This window comes from Microcaecilia unicolor, chromosome 2, assembly GCF_901765095.1.
Source record: "Microcaecilia unicolor chromosome 2, aMicUni1.1, whole genome shotgun sequence".
NCBI classification, from domain to species: Eukaryota; Metazoa; Chordata; class Amphibia; order Gymnophiona; family Siphonopidae; genus Microcaecilia; species Microcaecilia unicolor.
The window spans coordinates 609,549,321-609,566,868 of NC_044032.1; the positions used below are offsets into that span (position 1 = coordinate 609,549,321).

General features: G+C 42.3%; 1 protein-coding gene across 3 annotated transcripts in view; it reads left to right on the forward strand.

Annotated features, from left to right (window-relative positions):
* The window catches only part of MAP9 (microtubule associated protein 9), a 244,704-nt gene that overhangs the window by 130,787 nt on the left and 96,369 nt on the right, over window positions 1-17,548 (forward strand). For all 3 annotated transcript variants that reach the window (XM_030191616.1, XM_030191617.1, XM_030191618.1), the window contains exon 9: window positions 1,713-1,875. In XM_030191616.1, coding sequence (XP_030047476.1) covers window positions 1,713-1,875 — 163 coding nt within the window. The remainder of the gene's footprint in view (window positions 1-1,712; window positions 1,876-17,548) is intronic.

Below are 17,548 nucleotides of genomic sequence, written 5' to 3' on the forward strand. Positions count from 1 at the left end.
AAGGCATTTAGCTTCATGGGTGACATGCTCGCAGGAAGTTTGTCTGTTTGCTTTGACCAGGCCAAAAATATGTTACTTAACTAGAGCCTTCTTTTCTGTGAAACAGTTTGCTTGTATCTTTGTTATTTTAGATGATTTAAATTGTAAGTGCTTTTCTGAATCCCAATCTGTTCTCTAAGGGAGAGGTGAGGGGTTGAATTTTGAAATGACTGTTGTTCTCTTAGAGCAGCTGATGTTTTATATTTATGTTGACCTTTTATTTATGTTTTCATGTATTCTGCTTTGGGCTTAATAATAAGGACAGATAAATATCCAAATAGATGTACGTATATGTGGTTATTTTTCTAAATATACTTGTATGTGCCACCAATTATATATAAAAGTTGTGGATTTTATTAACCCATATATACAAGAACTAATTAAGAAGCAATCCTATAAGCATCAAATTTTGCCCCAAGTGAAATTATTTTGAACATCAGAGGAGTTAGTACATTTCTTCTCTGAAGATCTCTGTCAAGCCCCAGGTTTAAAGAGAAGCTTTTAGTGGGTGCAAGCACAGATAGATAAAACTTCTGAATAAAAACATATAGTGCAATTTTCAACAAGCTCATTTTCAAAGCACTTAGCCTCCCAAAGTTCCATAGAAACCTATGGAACTTAGCCTCCCAAAGTGCTTTGAAAATATGCCTCTTAAATTTTGGGTGTATTGGTGTTCTAAAATATGTTGTTTATGTATATGTAGAAAGCCTAAGATATCTAAAACTAATTCTGGGAAGTTAGAAAAATGTTTGTAAATTAAGCCCTTAATTCTGCACAACTTGATTAGACTTCAGTAATTTCCCAAGGCCCTAGTATATAGTAACATAACATAGAGGCTCATTTTCAAAGCACATAGACTTACAAAGTTCCATAGGTTTCTATGCAATTTTGTAAGTCTAAATGCTTTGAAAATGAGCTTAAAAGTAACATAGTAGATGACGGCAGAAAAAGACCTTCATGGTCCATCCAGTCTGCCCAACAAGATAAACTCATATGTGCTACTTTTTGTGTATACCTTACCTTGATTTGTACCTGTCCTTTTCAGGGCACAGACCGTGTAAGTCTGCCCAGCACTATCCCCGCCTCCCAACCACCAGTCCCGCCTCCCACCATCGGCTCTGGCACAGACCATATAAGTCTGCCCAGCACTATCCCCGCCTCCCGCCACCGGCTCTGCCACCCATTCTCGGCTAAGCTCCTTAGGATCCATTCCTTCTGAATAGGATTCCTTTATGTTTATCCCATGCGTGCTTGAATTCTGTTACCTGTTCTATAGACCTATAGGTTTCCAAACCTGTTCTAGGGGATCCCTTAGCCATTCAAGTTTCAAGATTTTTATATAAGTGAGGTAGTGCATTTATATCAGTTTTATGCATATTCATTGCAGATATTCTGAAAAGCTGACTGGCTAGGAGTCCATGAGAATAGGTCTGGGAACCAGTGATAATGGCCTTGCCAGTCTGGTATGCAAGCAAGAATCAAATAGGAACTGTAATATTACAGCAGATAGAGAAGCGCGTGGTCTAGATGAATCAAAATGTCTTTATCTTCTATCACTTTCACATTTTGTAATGCCTTATTGCAATCTAGAAAACACTATGTGGAACTATGTATTCTAATGCAACTACTTTTTCACAAGATACTCACTTGAATATTTTTTTTATACTTTGTAGGATTATAAAATCTGCGCAATCTACCAAGACAACCGGGGTCTCCAAAAGCAGCTCAGTGAAATCTCGCTATTTGGGAACATTAATGGTCCTCGACAATAAACAGTTAGAGAAAAGTGCTTCTGATCTTGAAGAAGCAGATGCTTTACGAGCTACTGTTTATCAGGTTAACATAAGCTTTTTATGTAACATATTTAAGCATCTGCATAAATTTAAAAAAAACTGTAAGTAGGAAGGTCAATTTTCAGAGCAATTTATTTAGGTAAACAGTGACTTACCTAGATAAAGTGGCTTTCTGTAAATTAACCTCTCTTGATCCAGCTAAAGGTATCAGTAGCATTTTATACAACATTGTCTTTAAGCTGGATTAGAAAATAATACATTTAGAGAGAATTTACAAATCTACATGTATTATGTTCCCTAGAAATGTTAATACCAAAAAGGCATGTACAAAGTCTGCTGGTACTTTGTACTTGAGGCATTTTTCAAAGGTGTGCTTTACCTTTGGAAATTAGCTACAGTGTCCCCACATAAAAGTACCTATGGATTTTACACTTAAGTGACTGTTTCAAAATTGCCCCAGGGTGCCTAAATTGAAAAATCCACCTGTAATTTAGTCCAAACACAGCTGATTTTTGAACACGTGTTATCTGCTCATTATATCTCTGAAAACTGGCTTGATATGCATCTGTCAGTATATGTTTATATTTAATTAGTGTTGAATGATATAAAATAGTTCCGCCCAAGGGGGAAGTGACACAGGAGGGGTGGAACCAGGAGGGCATGGTCCAGGAAGTATATAAGTTGAGGCCATAGCCGGGGTAAGGAGGCCCCCAGGAAAAAAGAAGCCGCTCTGCAGTGTATGCCTTCACAGCTTATGTATAAGGTATCATACATACATCTTGACGCCTGGTTGTGCTTGAGACCTGGCCAGACCAGCAGTTGTGGAAATCTGCAGTAAGGCTGCCTGTGATTTGGAGCCTACTTAAAGATTGCATCTGAGTTTCCAGAGACTTTATTCCTCATTTATTGTGCTTCTGAAGGATCAGGTTTCAGCATTTATGTTAATAAAGAATTTTTGGCTTCTTTTTACCTTTGTTTGACTGTAATTCTGAAAACCCACACTCATACTATCATATTGGTCCATAAGCTAATTTCATCCAGCTGGAAAGATGTTGAACAAATTCACTTGCTGATATGGAGAATTTGATATGTATGACCAGGAAACTGGAAATGGCTAGTGCTCTATGATGAAATATGTATAGCATATTCTATTTTGGTAGGGTTATATGGTCTTTTTGTGTATTGAACTGCTCCCTTGTTTGTTTTTGCAGATTTTTAAAATTGTTCTGTGCTATGTTTAATTTTACTACTACTAATAAATTTCCACATTTGTGTAATAACACTGGATGGTATGTATGTATCATTAGCAGATACATACATACCATAAAAAGATAAAAAGATTGAACTTAAAAAAAAAAGTGAGTGTGGTTCAGGCTTGAAGAGCTCAGCCATTCTAGGAGCCTCAGAATGTTACAACTGGTGATTCCAGGTCCCTCCCCGCACCCCCCCCCCCCCCCCCCTCCCCAGGCACTCCTTTTTTTCTAGGCATTTAATGGGTAGCTGTTGTGTGCCTCAGTTCCTTCCTCGCAAATAGGGAACTTTGAGTTCCTGAGCTGCAACAGACCCATATAAATAGATAAAAGCTTTAGAATCACATGATGCTGTGAGCGGCACCAGACAGGGGTTGGAAGAGCTGCTCAGGAGGCCTCTTTACAACTTTGCAATTTGTGGTAGCACGTATAATTTTGTTAAGAAAACTGGCTCTGAGTATTTGCATGAACAATATATTACGCGATCCGCATGTGGAATCAGCGTCAAGAGAACCAGAAGAAGGTGAGGCCTTCTTAGCCCTTTAGGTCCCGTGGAGCTGATACCGGAGATTACTGCCACAGTGGTGGAGGCATTGGATGCCAGATTTACTCAACTATCTGATCTGATCATATAGCTGGGATATTTTATTTATTTATTTATTACATTTGTACCCCGCGCTTTCCCACATTCAGGTGTTCAGCGCTGCGTGTGTCTGGTAGCGCTATACAAATGCTAATAATAATAATGTAGCGGGTTCAATACGGCTTACATAGTAACTAGAATTACAAAGTTATAAAGAACATACAAGTTGTAGAAAACATAGTAATAATTGAATTTTGAGGATATATAGACTGAATATGGAGATGTAAACAAGGAAGGTAAGTAAAAGTAAAGGAGATTGGGAGGATTAAGGGGTAGGAAGGATGGGGAGGAAAAGATTGAGGGATATGCTTAAGGAGATTAGGAGACATGATTTAAGGTGTAATAATTATCAGGACAGGAATCATGTGGGCATACTTAAAGTTAAATTGGGTCTTTAGGGTAAGCTTTCTTGAAGAGATGGGTCTTTAACATTTTTCTGAAGGGTAGGTGGTCCCTTATAGTTTGGATGGATCTTGGCAGAGCGTTCCAAAGTTGGCTACCCAAAAAGGAGAAACTGGATGCATAGGAGGTCTTGCATTTAACACCTTTGCAATTGGGAAGGTGTAAATTGAGGTAAGTACGAGAAGATAATGGTCTGTTTCTGGTTGGGAGGTCGATGAGGTTATTCATGTAGTTAGGGGATTCTCCATATATGATCTTATGAATTAGAGTGTAGACTTTGAAATTTATTCTTTCACTGATGGGGAGCCAATGAAGCTTCTCTCGAAGAGGTGTTGCGCTATCAAATCTTGACTTGCCAAAAATAAGTCTGGTAGCCGTATTTTGGGTGGTTTGGAGTTTCTTCAAGATTAGGGTCTTACAACCTAAAAAGACACTGTTACAGTAGTCAGCGTGCGTGAGTGCTGTGGATTGTACAAGGTTCCGGAAGGTATCCAGGGGGTAAGATATGATTTCACTCGCTTCAGAAGCCACATCATGTTGAACATTTTTTTTGTCACGGCTGTAGCATGGTTATAGAATAATAAATGGTTATCAATGGTTACTTCAAGTATTTTTAGGTTGTCAGATATGGAGAGTTCAACGTCTTCGGTGCTAAGAGTAGTCGGGAGAGGAGGAGAGTATTGAGATGAAAGGACTAGACACTGTGTTTTCTCTTTGAAAGCGTTAGCCCAGGAGGTTAGGGTGGTCATGCCTGTATTTATTTTATTGGAGATCTCAGATAAATTGGATTTGAAGGGGATAAATATGGTGATGTCATCAGCATAGATGAAGGGATTAAGACCATGTTTGACTAATATCCCAGATATCCCAAATAACCTCTGATCTTGTGCAACAAACCAGGGAGCTCGAGTGCCAGGTATCTGACGTGAAAGATGTGTCTCAAACCCACACAACTGATCTACAGGGTCTGGTGTGAGCATAACAAATGGAATCTCAGATTTCATTTGCAATAGCCTGTCATCTTAAGACAAGCAGCTCATGACTGGCTGAACACTATGACTGGCTCCTGAATGGGATATAAGGGCCCTCAGGACACAGGTACTTTGGATTTATCATCTAGGTATTTCAGGACTTGGAACTTTAGGGTTAGCTATCTTTTTGTTCCATTAATGTTTAGCGCTTAATATGTCTACAGTTTGTACTGCTTGTCTTTTTTCAATCAAGCTCCGCACTGTAATGCTAATGTATCTCTTAATCCTTGTGATACGAAGGAGGGGAGGATTCCCTATAGCATATGTGTGACTCCACTATCCCTTCTTGTTGACTATTATAAAGAGCAAAATTACAGAGCATATTCAAAAGCATGGATTAATGAGACAAAGCCAACATGGATTTAGTGAAGGGAAATCTTGAGGGGAATAATCGAACGGTGCCGGCCAAATAGATGGCCGGCCATCGCTATGGCCGGCGCCGCAAACGGAGGAGCAAACCGTATTTTCGAAACGAGATGGCCGGCCATCTTTCGTTTCGATAATATGGTCAGACCGGCCAAATCTCAGCATTTTGGCCGGTTTTAGATATGGCCGGCATTGATTTCCGCTGATAATGGAAACTAATGCCGACGTTCTCAAACCCGGCCAAATGCAAGGTATTTGGTTGTGGGAGGAGCCAGCATTTGTTGTGCACTCGTTCCCCTCACATGCCAGGACACCAACTGGGCACCCTAGGGGGCACTTCTAAAAAGTAAGAAAAATATTTACAATACCTCCCAGGTGCATGGCTCCCTTCCCTTGGGTGCTGAGCCCCCGAAAACCCACTCCCCACAATTCTACACCATTACCATAAACTGCTCCAGGGACCTGCATACTACTGTGATGGAGCTGGGTATGACATTTGAGGCTGACATATAGGCTGGAAAAAAAAACGTTTTTAAAGTTTTTTTTTTTGGGTGGGAGGGGGTTAGTGATCACTGGGGGAGTCCAGGATGGTCATCCCCGATTCCCTCCGGTGGTCATCTGGTCATTTAGAGCACTTTTTTGGGACTTGTTCGTGAAAAAAAAGGGTAAAAAAAAAAGACCTAAATACTCGCTAAAAATGGCTATTTTTTTCCGATTATCGGTGAAAGCCGGCCATTTCTGTTCGGCCGATAACCACGCCCCAGTCCCGCCTTCACCACGCCTCCAACACGCCCCCGTCAACTTTGCCCGTTTCCGCGACGGAGTGCAGTTAAAGGCGGCCAAAATCAGCTTTCGATTATACCGATTTGACCGGTTTTAGGAGATGGCCGGCCATCTCCCGATTTGTGTTGGAAGATCGCCGGCGATCTCTTTCGAAAATAAGCTGGCTTGCCTCATCAATCTGTTACATTTCTTTGAAGGGGTGAACAAACACATGGATAAAGGTGAGCCGGTCAATATTATGTATCTGGATTTTCAAAAGGTGTTTGACAAAATACCTCATGAAAGACTCCAGAGGAAATTGGGAGTCATGGGATAGGAGGTAGTGTCCTATTGTGGATTAAAAACTGGTTAAAACAGAGAAAACAGAGAGTAGGGGTTGAATGGTCAGTATTCTCAATTGAGAAGGGTAGATAGTGGGGTTCCCCAGGGGACTGTGCTGGGACCGCTGCTTTTTAATATATTAGTAAATGATCTAGAAATGGGAGTAACTAGTGAGGTAATTAAATTTGCTGACTGCACAAAGTTATTTAAAGTTGTTAAATCACAAAAAGGATTGTGAAAAATTACAAGAGGACCTTATGATTCTGGGAGACTGGGCATCTAAATGTCAGATGACATTTAATGTGAGCAAATACAAAGTGATGCATGTGGGAAAGAGGAGCCTGAATTATAGCTACGTAATGCAAGGTTCCACATTAAGAGTCACTGACCAGGAAAGGGATCTAGGCAACATCATTGATGATGCGTTGAAACCCTCTGCTCAGTGTGCGGCGATGGCTAAGAAAGCAAATAGAATGTTAGGTATTATTAGGAAAGGAATGGAAAACAAAAATGTGGACGTTAAAATGCCTTTGTATCGCTCCATGGTGCGACTTCACTTTGATTATTGTGTTCAATTCTGGTCACCACATCTCAAAAAAATATAGTGGAATTAGAAAAGGTACAGAGAAGGGCGACGAAATGATAAAGATGATGGAATGACTTCCCTATGAGGAAAAGCTAAAGCGACTAGGGCTCTTCAGCTTGGAGAAAAGATGGCTGAGGGGGAGATATGATAGAGGTCTATAAATTAATGAGTAGAGTGGAACGGGTAGACTTGAATTGCTTGTTTACTCTTTCCAAAAATACTAGGACTAGGGGGTACGCAATGAAGCTACAAAGTAGTAAATTTAAAACGAATCAGATAACATGTTTCTTCATTCAGCATGTAATTAAACTCTGGAATTTGTTGCCAGAGAATGTAGTAAAAGCAGTTAGCTTAGCGGGGTTCAAAAAATGTTTGGGTGGCTTCTTAAAAGAAAAGTCCATAGACCATTATTAAAATGGGCTTGGGGAAAATCCACAGCATATTTCTAGGATAAGCAGCATAAAATGTATTGTACTTTTTTGGGATCTTGCCAGGTACTTGTGATCTGGTTGGCCGCTGTTAGAATGCTGGGCTTGATGGACCTTCAGTCTGTCCCAGTATGGCAATACTTATATACTTATGATTTGATGGCTCTGTGTTTAAAGGGAAATGGGACTTGATATACCACCTTTCTGAGGTTTTTGCAACTACATTCAAAGCGGAGGGGGTAAGAAAATGTGGAGGGGGAGGAATAGGCAGGGTGGAAGTTGGTGTGTATTGCAAGGTTTTTGGGGATTTCTACACCAAGGTTTCACTGTTCATTGGGAGTGTCCCTTTTCCTGTATTTAGAGTTACCAGAATTACAATTTGTGCCTTTTGATGGGGATGGAGCTCCGAGGTGAGACTGGGCGCCTCGGAGCTATTCATTTGTCTTTTTGGTCTCGCAACCTTTTACAATGCAGAGAGCTGATGGTTCTGGGTTCCTGTAGATGGCCACTTAAAAGGTGGAAGTTATATCCTCCCCCAATAAAATTTACCAAAATTTTGACAATTTTAAACCCTCAGGGTGTGGACATTGCTTGTTTGCAGCAAACCAGATTAACATATAATGAGCACCAAAAACTCCAACGACAATAGGTGGAAAAAGTCTTTTATGCTTCAACTTGGGGTCAGAGGGGCGGAGTTGCCGTACTATTTCGTAAGACCTTCAGTTATCAGGCAGGCTAAAATGACTATCTTCAGAGAGTGGAAATATTCAGCATGTTCATCATTGGAGGGCTGATATAGTGTATGTGCTGAAGTGAAGAAGTATGAGAAAATTGCAGCTGCTCTGCAGGGGAAGAGGCAGCAATTTGAGGACAAATGGTCATGAGTGATATTTTAGCCAGCCTGCCCTCTCCAAGTCTTTTATCTTTTATTCTTTGTTCTTCTACATTAGTTTGGGGTTCTGATATAAACTGTGTGTATCTAATTCTTTGCTTACCTACCGCATCAAATTTGGCTGTATTCAGTGTGTCTGATTGGTTTCTCTCATTAGCTTTTTATCCTCCTTATCCTAATGTCCAAATGGGGGGTTTGCAAGGGTTGGGGTTGGGGAGATTACGATACTGTATAATTCAGGTGTAATGGACAGGAGGTGCATATAAGCTGATATCATTGTTGAAAGAACTTTCTGATTGTTTAAGCTATTGTTTGTTACACTTTTCAATAAACATTGAATGATTTTTAAAAAATGACAAGGGCTGCTATATGATGTAAATGTTGTGGGTACAGAGTCATTTGCTACACCTCTTGGTGCTGTATGGACCTACGCTCTTTGAGAAGCAATTTTACCAGTTATTACAGAGATTGCTTCCCTATCAGTTGCAGAATTAATAGTAGGAGATGTAAATCTAGTTTTGGACAATTCTCAAGATCATTCAAATGGCTCTTGGAGAGGGAAGGCTAAGGGACCCAGAAAGGGGGTATTGCAGATGTTCATTACTGAGCTAGATCTGGTAGACCACTTGGTTCCTTCTTCATTCTGAGGAACATGACTACACACATGCCTTCAGGGCTCATGGCATGCTTTTCCAGTTGGATTACATATTTTTACAGCATACTCTTTTTTCAACATGTCTCGATGGCAGTCGTGGGCCCTGGGGGTATGTCAGACCATTCAGTAGTGTGGGTGGATGTAGACCTCCTCCTCCCCCCCCCCCCCCCCCACCCCCGGCCTCATTTCAACCTACTCATAACTATTTGTTTAACAACCCAGAATTTCATAAAATTTCTTCAAGACAAATGGGAATTTTTCTTGTCCACTAATGGCCAACATGCAGATCAGTCTTGTCTGTTCTGGGACACAGCGAAGGCTATCATACAAGGGGAGGTGATCACTTTTACTAGTGCTCATAATGCCCGTATAGCTACTAGTATTGTTCAGCTTGAGTGCCAGTTGGCGTGTGCTAAATGGATGTTTGTTCAAGAAATCGGGTAAGCTTTTAGCTCAGATATTTAAACTTGGGGAGGATCTCATACGGTTTCCACACTTAAGTACTCCTCGGGGGAGATTACTGGAGATCATGCGCATATTCTACAGATATTCCAGAAATACTTCACTTCTCTGTATGGGGGTGGAGAGGATGTTTCTCCAGAAGTCCTTAATAATTTCTTGACAGCTACCTCACTCCCTTCCCTGACTGCAGAAGTCCTCCAAGCCCTTAACAGGCCGATTCAAGTAAGCTATTAAATCCCTCAACTTGCTCTGCGCCAGGTTCAGATGGCTTTTCCGGTGGGTTTTACAAGGGTCTTCAGCTTCAACTTCATGGACACTTGCTATTGTATCTTACAGTGGTGGTAGAAGAGAGCTTCTTTCCCCTGTATTCTAACATAGCTTTGATTACCTTGATCCCCAAACCTCACAAGCCCAAGGATCAGGCTGACTCCTTTAGGCCAATCTCCCTCTTGAATGTTGATTTAAAACTTCTTTCTAAAATTTTAGTGGTTTGCCTGGGGAAGATATTGCCAACAGTACTGGCAGATTCCCAAGTGGGTTTTGTATGAACTAGATAGTTCATAATGTTCATAAGATTCTCTTGGCAATGAGACACTGTCGTTCGCATGGACTCTCAGCTTTAGAAACTAGCTTAGACGCTGAAAAGGTCTTGCTGGCCTTATCTGTTTGAGGTGCTGACTAGATTTGGGATCCAGGGCTGGTTTCTCAGGGCCATTCTCACCCTTTATAAAGATCCCCAAGCACAATTCCTGGTGAATGGAGTGCGTTCCCCCATCTTTTCCATTTGCAGGGGTACCAAGCAGGGGTGTCCATTATCTCCTCTTTTGTTCATCTTATCCCTAGAACCTCTATTTCGAGTCCTAAACTGCAATCCACGGATCTTTGGGGTGCAGATACTAGTCACTCATATACTACTACTACTATTTAGCATTTCTATAGCGCTACAAGGCGTACACAGCGCTGCATAAACATAGAAGAAAGACATAGACAAAAAATAAATAAAGTAATCAAATCAATTAATGTGAACGGGAAGAAAGAGAGGAGGGTAGGTGGAGGCGAGTGGTTACAAGTGGTTACGAGTCAAAAGCAATGTTAAAGAGGTGGGCTTTCAGTCTAGATTTAAAGGTGGCCAAGGATGGAGCAAGACGTAGGGGCTCAGGAAGTTTATTCCAGGCGTAGGGTGCAGCGAGACAGAAGGCGCGAAGTCTGGAGTTGGCAGTAGTGGAGAAGGGAACAGATAAGAAGGATTTATCCATGGAGCGGAGTGCACAGGAAGGGGTGTAGGGAAGGACGAGTGTGGAGAGATACTGGGGAGCAGCAGAGTGAGTACATTTATAGGTTAGTAGAAGAAGTTTGAACAGGATGCGAAAACGGATAGGGAGCCAGTGAAGGGTCTTGAGGAGAGGGGTAGTATGAGTAAAGCGACCCTTGCGGAAGATGAAACGGGCAGCAGAGTTTTGAACCGACTGGAGAGGGGAGAGGTGACTAAGTGGGAGGCCAGCAAGAAGCAGATTGCAGTAGTCTAAACGAGAGGTGACAAGGGTGTAGATGAGGGTTTTGGTAGAGTGCTCGGAAAGAAAGGGGCGGATTTTACGGATGTTGTAAAGAAAGAAACGACAGGTCTTGGCAATCTGCTGGATATGAGCAGAGAAGGGCTTGGTGTTTGCTGACAACTTGTTGGTAGTGATGACAAATCAATAGAGCTCTTTACTGGTGCTCCTAGTTCTGATAGCTCGATATGGGGTGCTTTCAGGTTTTTCTTTAAATCTTGATAAACCAAAAACCCTGCCAGTTGATAGAGAGGTAGAGGATCAGTGGATTGGGTCCTTCCCACTGCAATGAGAGGACAACACCCTCCGATACCTCAGTATATCTTTGCCTGCCGACCTCTCTACCCTCTATGATAGAAACATCTGACCTTAGATGGAGGAGACTGGAATGAGGCTGAGGCTTGTGGGGGGCATACCTTTTATCACTCTGGGGCCATATCTGCCTGTTTAATAAGATTTTGGTACCAAAATGGCTTTAAATTTTCAATTATTGCCTCTTTCTTTGAAGGGTTGCGATGAATGGAAAATTAATGGGATTCTGCAACATTTTGTAAGGCAAGCTAAGAGACCTTGGTTGTATGTGGGGATGTTGCAGACTCCCCATATGTCACGGAGGCCTGGGCTAATTCAGCCCTAAATACTTGGCTTTTGGAATTGGCATTCGCCACATTAATGATTGGCTTAAAGGTACTAATTATTTTTCCCTTACACAGCTGGAAACCTGCCTAGCTCCGTGTATACCTTTTAGTAGCATTTTACATGAACTACCTACATTACCCAGGGGACTCTATAAAAATTATCACATTTTTAAGGCAGCTAGAGAAACCTGGAAGTGGATTTGTAAGTATTCTGCTTTCTCTACCCAAACCACTCCATACTTGTCACTCAGTAGTAACCCAGATTTCCCACCAGGGCAAGAAGGGGGCTCTTTTGTCTGTTGGAAACAGCGAGGGATCAACTACTTACTTCAGCTGATCGACCTAGAGGGTAGACTGAAGTCTTTTGTGACCCTCCAGCAGGAATTCCATCTTCTACCCTCTGACTTTGCTTATATGCAGGCTCATCATTATGTGTGCTCCTTGTGTTGGACAGATCTTACTGAAGATGTTCAAGAACTGTTATCGGAAACTTTTACCTTGGGTGCTAAACTCAAGGTCTCTTTGTGGTTTCATCACAGACAATTATTAGATACTACACCTAATATTGACTATGCTGAATTGGCATGCCAATGGAATGTGGACCTAGTGCTTTCTCTTACTAGGGATCATTTACTAACTTTTATTCTCAACAGTAAAACCTTGTACAAGTTTGCATTACGTCTTGCGATAACCCTTGGCTTGGAGTCACTTACAGCCCTCCGGACAGCCGTTTCAGGCTTGTGTTTCACCACAGTTCAGGTCATGGTATTATGTTTAAATAGTTTTTATTGATGAACAACAAAATAAACACTAATTTAACAGTTCATTGCAGACAATTGAATAATTCCTCACTGGTGTACATTTCTATACATCTCTTTCTGCTGTATCATCAGAATTTATATTTTCTTCCCCCCCCCCAACCCTCCCTCTCTAACCATGCTTCAAATGAATTGATGAGCGTCTAAAGTCCGACAGCGAACCCTTAGCTGGCATCGACATCCTGAAAGTCCTCCTACTACAGACATTATCATCCGTATATGAAAACACAACAACCCCCCCCCCCCCCCCCCCCGTTCCTTCTCTTCCCTCCCCCTCCCTCTTTCCCCATCCAGTTACCCCCCAACTCCTTCCTCTTCCCTAACCCCCCCCCCCCCCCACCATTCCCAATACTTCCCCCATCTTGTTCCCCTCATCACCCCATCCCTTCCCCCCCCTGTTGACTCTGCCTCATCCAGTCCCCTGTAATTCTCTGGAGTCATGTTAGGGTGTTTTGGCCGTGCCATCCGGGCAACTGTCCTTTCAATAACTTCATGTTCCGCGTTTACCCTAACATTAAAACGCGTTTAATACTAAACTACGGGCTTTGTGTGATAAAGATTGAATATACTTATCCCAAATGGCCAGAAATAGTTTCTTCCGTTTAAATGTTAGGCGGGCATATCTTTGTTCTAACAGCATCAAAGCATGTAGCTTATTTCTCCAGTACCAGAATGAGGGGGTTTGGTCACTGATCCATTCCCCTAGTATTGTGCGCTTACCCAACATTGCTACTTTTCTAATTAACATCTTAAAATATTTTTCTTCGGGACCAAAATCTTCATATTTGTCCAGAAGAAATCCCGCTGGCGACCTTGTTAATCAGTCTGCCCCCCAGCGCCTCCAAATAAGAGATCACTGAGTTCCAGAAAGCTTGGACTCGCGTACACTCCCACATCCCATGCATGAACGAATTGATCGTTAGTTGGCATTTCCTACATACCGGGGAATCTATTCCACCTGCCTTGAATAGGCACTCTTGTGTAAAATGAGCTCTATGGATCACTCTAAAATTACTTTCACGAAGTTCAGCGCTAACCGTCCCCGATATAGCGCGACCCGCTAACTGGGCTATTTTTAGTCTGGTTGTCGGGATCCCTAAATCTTTGCTCCATCTCTGTTGTATCTCTGCCTTCTCTGGCTTAGTCCGTATCCCCTCCAGTGCTTTTTGAAAGGTAGATACCGATGGTCCTCTATCTCGAACTGGCTCAAAGAACTCTAGCAATCTCTGTCTGAGGGGGAACCGCGCATCTTGTAGGCCTAAACTCTGAATATAATGTTGGACCTGCTGATAAGTGAACATATCTCTTAATTCCACTTTCCCTAAATTCAGTAGTGTCTCCCAAGACATTAATTTTCCTTCCTCATCCAGCAAGTCCTTTATATATTTAATCCCCAAACTATCCCATCTCCGAAAACTCCCATTATCCCTCCCTGGAGGGAAATCTATGTTCCCCATCACTGGTAACTGGTCCGAGTTCTGTGGTTCTCCCCCCAACAGATCCACCAAATATTTCCACGTGTCTCGTATCGATTTCAACAGGAGGCTACCCCGCAAGTCTTCTGAGATTTTTTTAATCAGGCATTGGATTAAGGAAAAAATGTTCCATGAGTTATATAATGTATGTTACAATCCTCTTTGCGTGTATTCCTGGTCTTCCAACACCCAATCCCCTAAGCAGCGTAATAAGCAGGCCCAGTTATAGCTCTTCACATCTGGCAGCCCTAAGCCTCCGTAGCGTTCTTTCCCTAATAGTTGTCGAAATGGGGTTCTCGGTTTTTTCCCCTGCCAACAAAAGGCGGAGGTTATTCTGTATAAAACGTTTAATTTTTTCTGTGTAATTTTGATCGGCAGAATTTTGAGCATGTAGAGCCATTTAGGGAAAAGGGCCATATGGAATAATTGAATGCGTCCATACAATGAAATGGGTATTTATTTTTTATTTATTTATTGCATTTGTATCCCACATTTTCCCACCTTTTTGCGGGCTCAGTGTGGCTTACAATACGATATGAATGATGGAAATACAATTTGTTACAACTTGGTTATGGATTACATTGTGAAGAGTTATGCGAGACAATCAAAGTGTTGTTAAGGAATATAAACACTGGAACAAAAACTTGAAACATTGGAAGGAGACAGCGGGAGGTCAAAAGGGCATTATGTATGGTATACATATTTCTGTGAGTAAAGGTATGAGTGAGGTGAGACTACGGGGGATGAGAGTTTAGAAGTGGATGTATTGATGCATTAGTGAACAGTGAGCGTGGACTTTGTGTTTTGGTTCTTTCCGTAAATTTTTTCAAAAAGATGGGTCTTCAATAATTTGCGGAAGGAGGTTTGCTCGTGGATCGTTCTCATGTTGCGCGGCAGTGCGTTCCAGAACTGCGTGCCCACGTGAGAAAAGGTTGACGCGTGTAGCGTCTTGTATTTTACGCCCTTGCAATTAGGGAAGTGGAGGTTGAGGAAAGTTCGGGATGATCTTTTGGCGTTTCTGGGTGGTAAGTCTATTAACTCAGACATGTAGGCTGGAGCTTCGCCGTGAATGATTTTGTGGATTAATGTGCATACTTTAAAAGTAATGCGTTCCTTGAGTGGAAGCCAGTGTAGCTTCTCTCGTAAGGGTTTTGCACTTACATATTTTGGTTTTCCGAAGATGAGTCTGGCTGCTGTATTCTGGGCTGTTTGAAGTTTCCTCAGTATTTGCTCTTTGTAACCTGCGTATAGTGAGTTGTAGTAATCCAGATGGCTTAATACGAGGGATTGCACTAGGCAGCGAAAGACGGATCTTGGGAAGAATGGTCTTATTCTTTTCAGTTTCCACATGCAGTAGAACATCTTTTTGGTTGTATTGTTTGCATGAGTTTCGAGTGTTAAGTGGCGGTCGATAGTGACTCCAAGGATTTTTAGCGTTTCTGAGATTGGAAGGTTTAATTTTGGTGTGTTTATAGCGGTAAATTCGTTCGTGTTGTATTGGGAGGTGAGTATCAGGCATTGAGTTTTTTCTGCATTTAATTTCAGATGAAATGCATCTGCCCATGTGTTCATGATGTGTAGACTTTGATTGATTTCGTTGTAGATTTCTTTGATGTCCTGTTTGAAAGGGATGTATATTGTTAAATCATCGGCGTATATATATGGATTGAGGTTATGGTTTGATAGGAGTTTTGCCAAAGGGATCATCATTAGGTTGAAAATGGTTGGTGAGAGGGGTGATCCTTGTGGTACTCCACATTCAGGTGTCCATGCATTAGATGTGGTTGAATTTGATGTAACTTGATACGAACGCTGGGTTAGGAACCCCTTGAACCAGTTCAGGACATTTCCTCCAATGCCAAAATATTCAAGTATGTGTAATAGGATTCCGTGGTCAACCATATCGAAGGCACTTGACATGTCAAATTGTATGAGGAGTATATTGTTTCCAGTTGCTATTATTTGTTTAAATTTAGTCATAAGGGTGACTAATACCGTTTCTGTGCTATGATTTGATCGGAATCCTGATTGGGCATTGTGCAATATTGAGTGTTTGTTTAGATAGTTTGTGAGTTGTTTCGTTACCATTCCTTCAGTTATTTTGGTTATTAGTGGTATGGATGCTACTGGTCTGTAATTGTAGTCCACTTTGATAAGAGTTGTTTCGTCAATTCTATTTGACGCGATACATTCAAATCATGAAGCAATGAGGTCTTGTGTGGGAGTATGACGCCTAGGTACATAAAGTGATTAGCTGCCCCCACCCCCTGACCCCAATTCCTTTAAGACCCAACAACCCAAACCCAAGCTGCCCCCCCCCCCAAGAAAACACATCTAAACAGAAATATCACACACACACACACCAAGAACACAGTCACCCATTCCTCAACCAACATACCCCAAGCATATCACCTACTGGCTGTAACCTCCCCACCCCCCCCCCCACCCCCCAGAAACACCCAGTGTTTCAAAAACCCCTCTGCTTCTCATACCCCCCCCCCCCCCACGCACACACAGTGAACGACATCTAAACAAGCAAAAGGCACCTCGAGGCATCAAACTCAAGAGTGATAGCAAATATCCAAAAGGTGCAGGAATGAGAAGGTGTAGAAAGCAGACATCCGTAGCCAGAAGTCCAGCGGCCCTCGCCAGTGGGCGAGCCATGTACCACATGTATCTCACGCAGACTACTACCATCTCCTTGTCCAAGTAGGTGCAACCAAACATATCCACCAGTCCTCCACTGATGTCTGATAAGGTTCCCTGCACACAGTAGGCCCCCCACAAGAAGGGGCCGACAAATGAGAAGAAAAACAAAAACATTGTGCAATAGGTCCACAGTGTACAGGAAATCTACAGGCATACAGTCCAAAAAGAACTCAAGGATTCTGCTATAGGAAGGCCTTTAAGGCAGCCTCCGAGTCCAAAAGTAAAATTTTGTTCTCATGGTTAATCCTAACAAACACTGGATACTGCTGGGAGAATTTTTGCCCTTTGCAAAGAACTGCAAGCAATAGGGAGAGGGCTTGCAGCGCTGCTCTGAGCCCTGAAGGGAAATGTCCTGAAACAGCAGCAACTTGGAGTCTTCGTACACCACCTCTTTTTTTGTGGTATTTAGCCAAAAGTTGGGCCTTCTCAGCCCAATTCAGCCCATAGCCAGTGGCCCTCCAAGTTCAGGCCCACTTTCTGGGTCAACCACAGCTCCACCAGGTCCTTTAGCTCCTTGTCTTCAATCCCCTCAGGCAAGCAGATCACGCGAATATTATTGCGCTGACTCCTGTTCTCTTGTTCGTCCACCTTCTCCTCCAAGGCCCTGCAGGGACTCTCCAAAGTAGTAAGCTTCATGGCCATCTCCGACGTTGACCTCCTGGCGTGACACCCTCTCTTCTACATGTTGAATTCTGGAAGCATGCGAA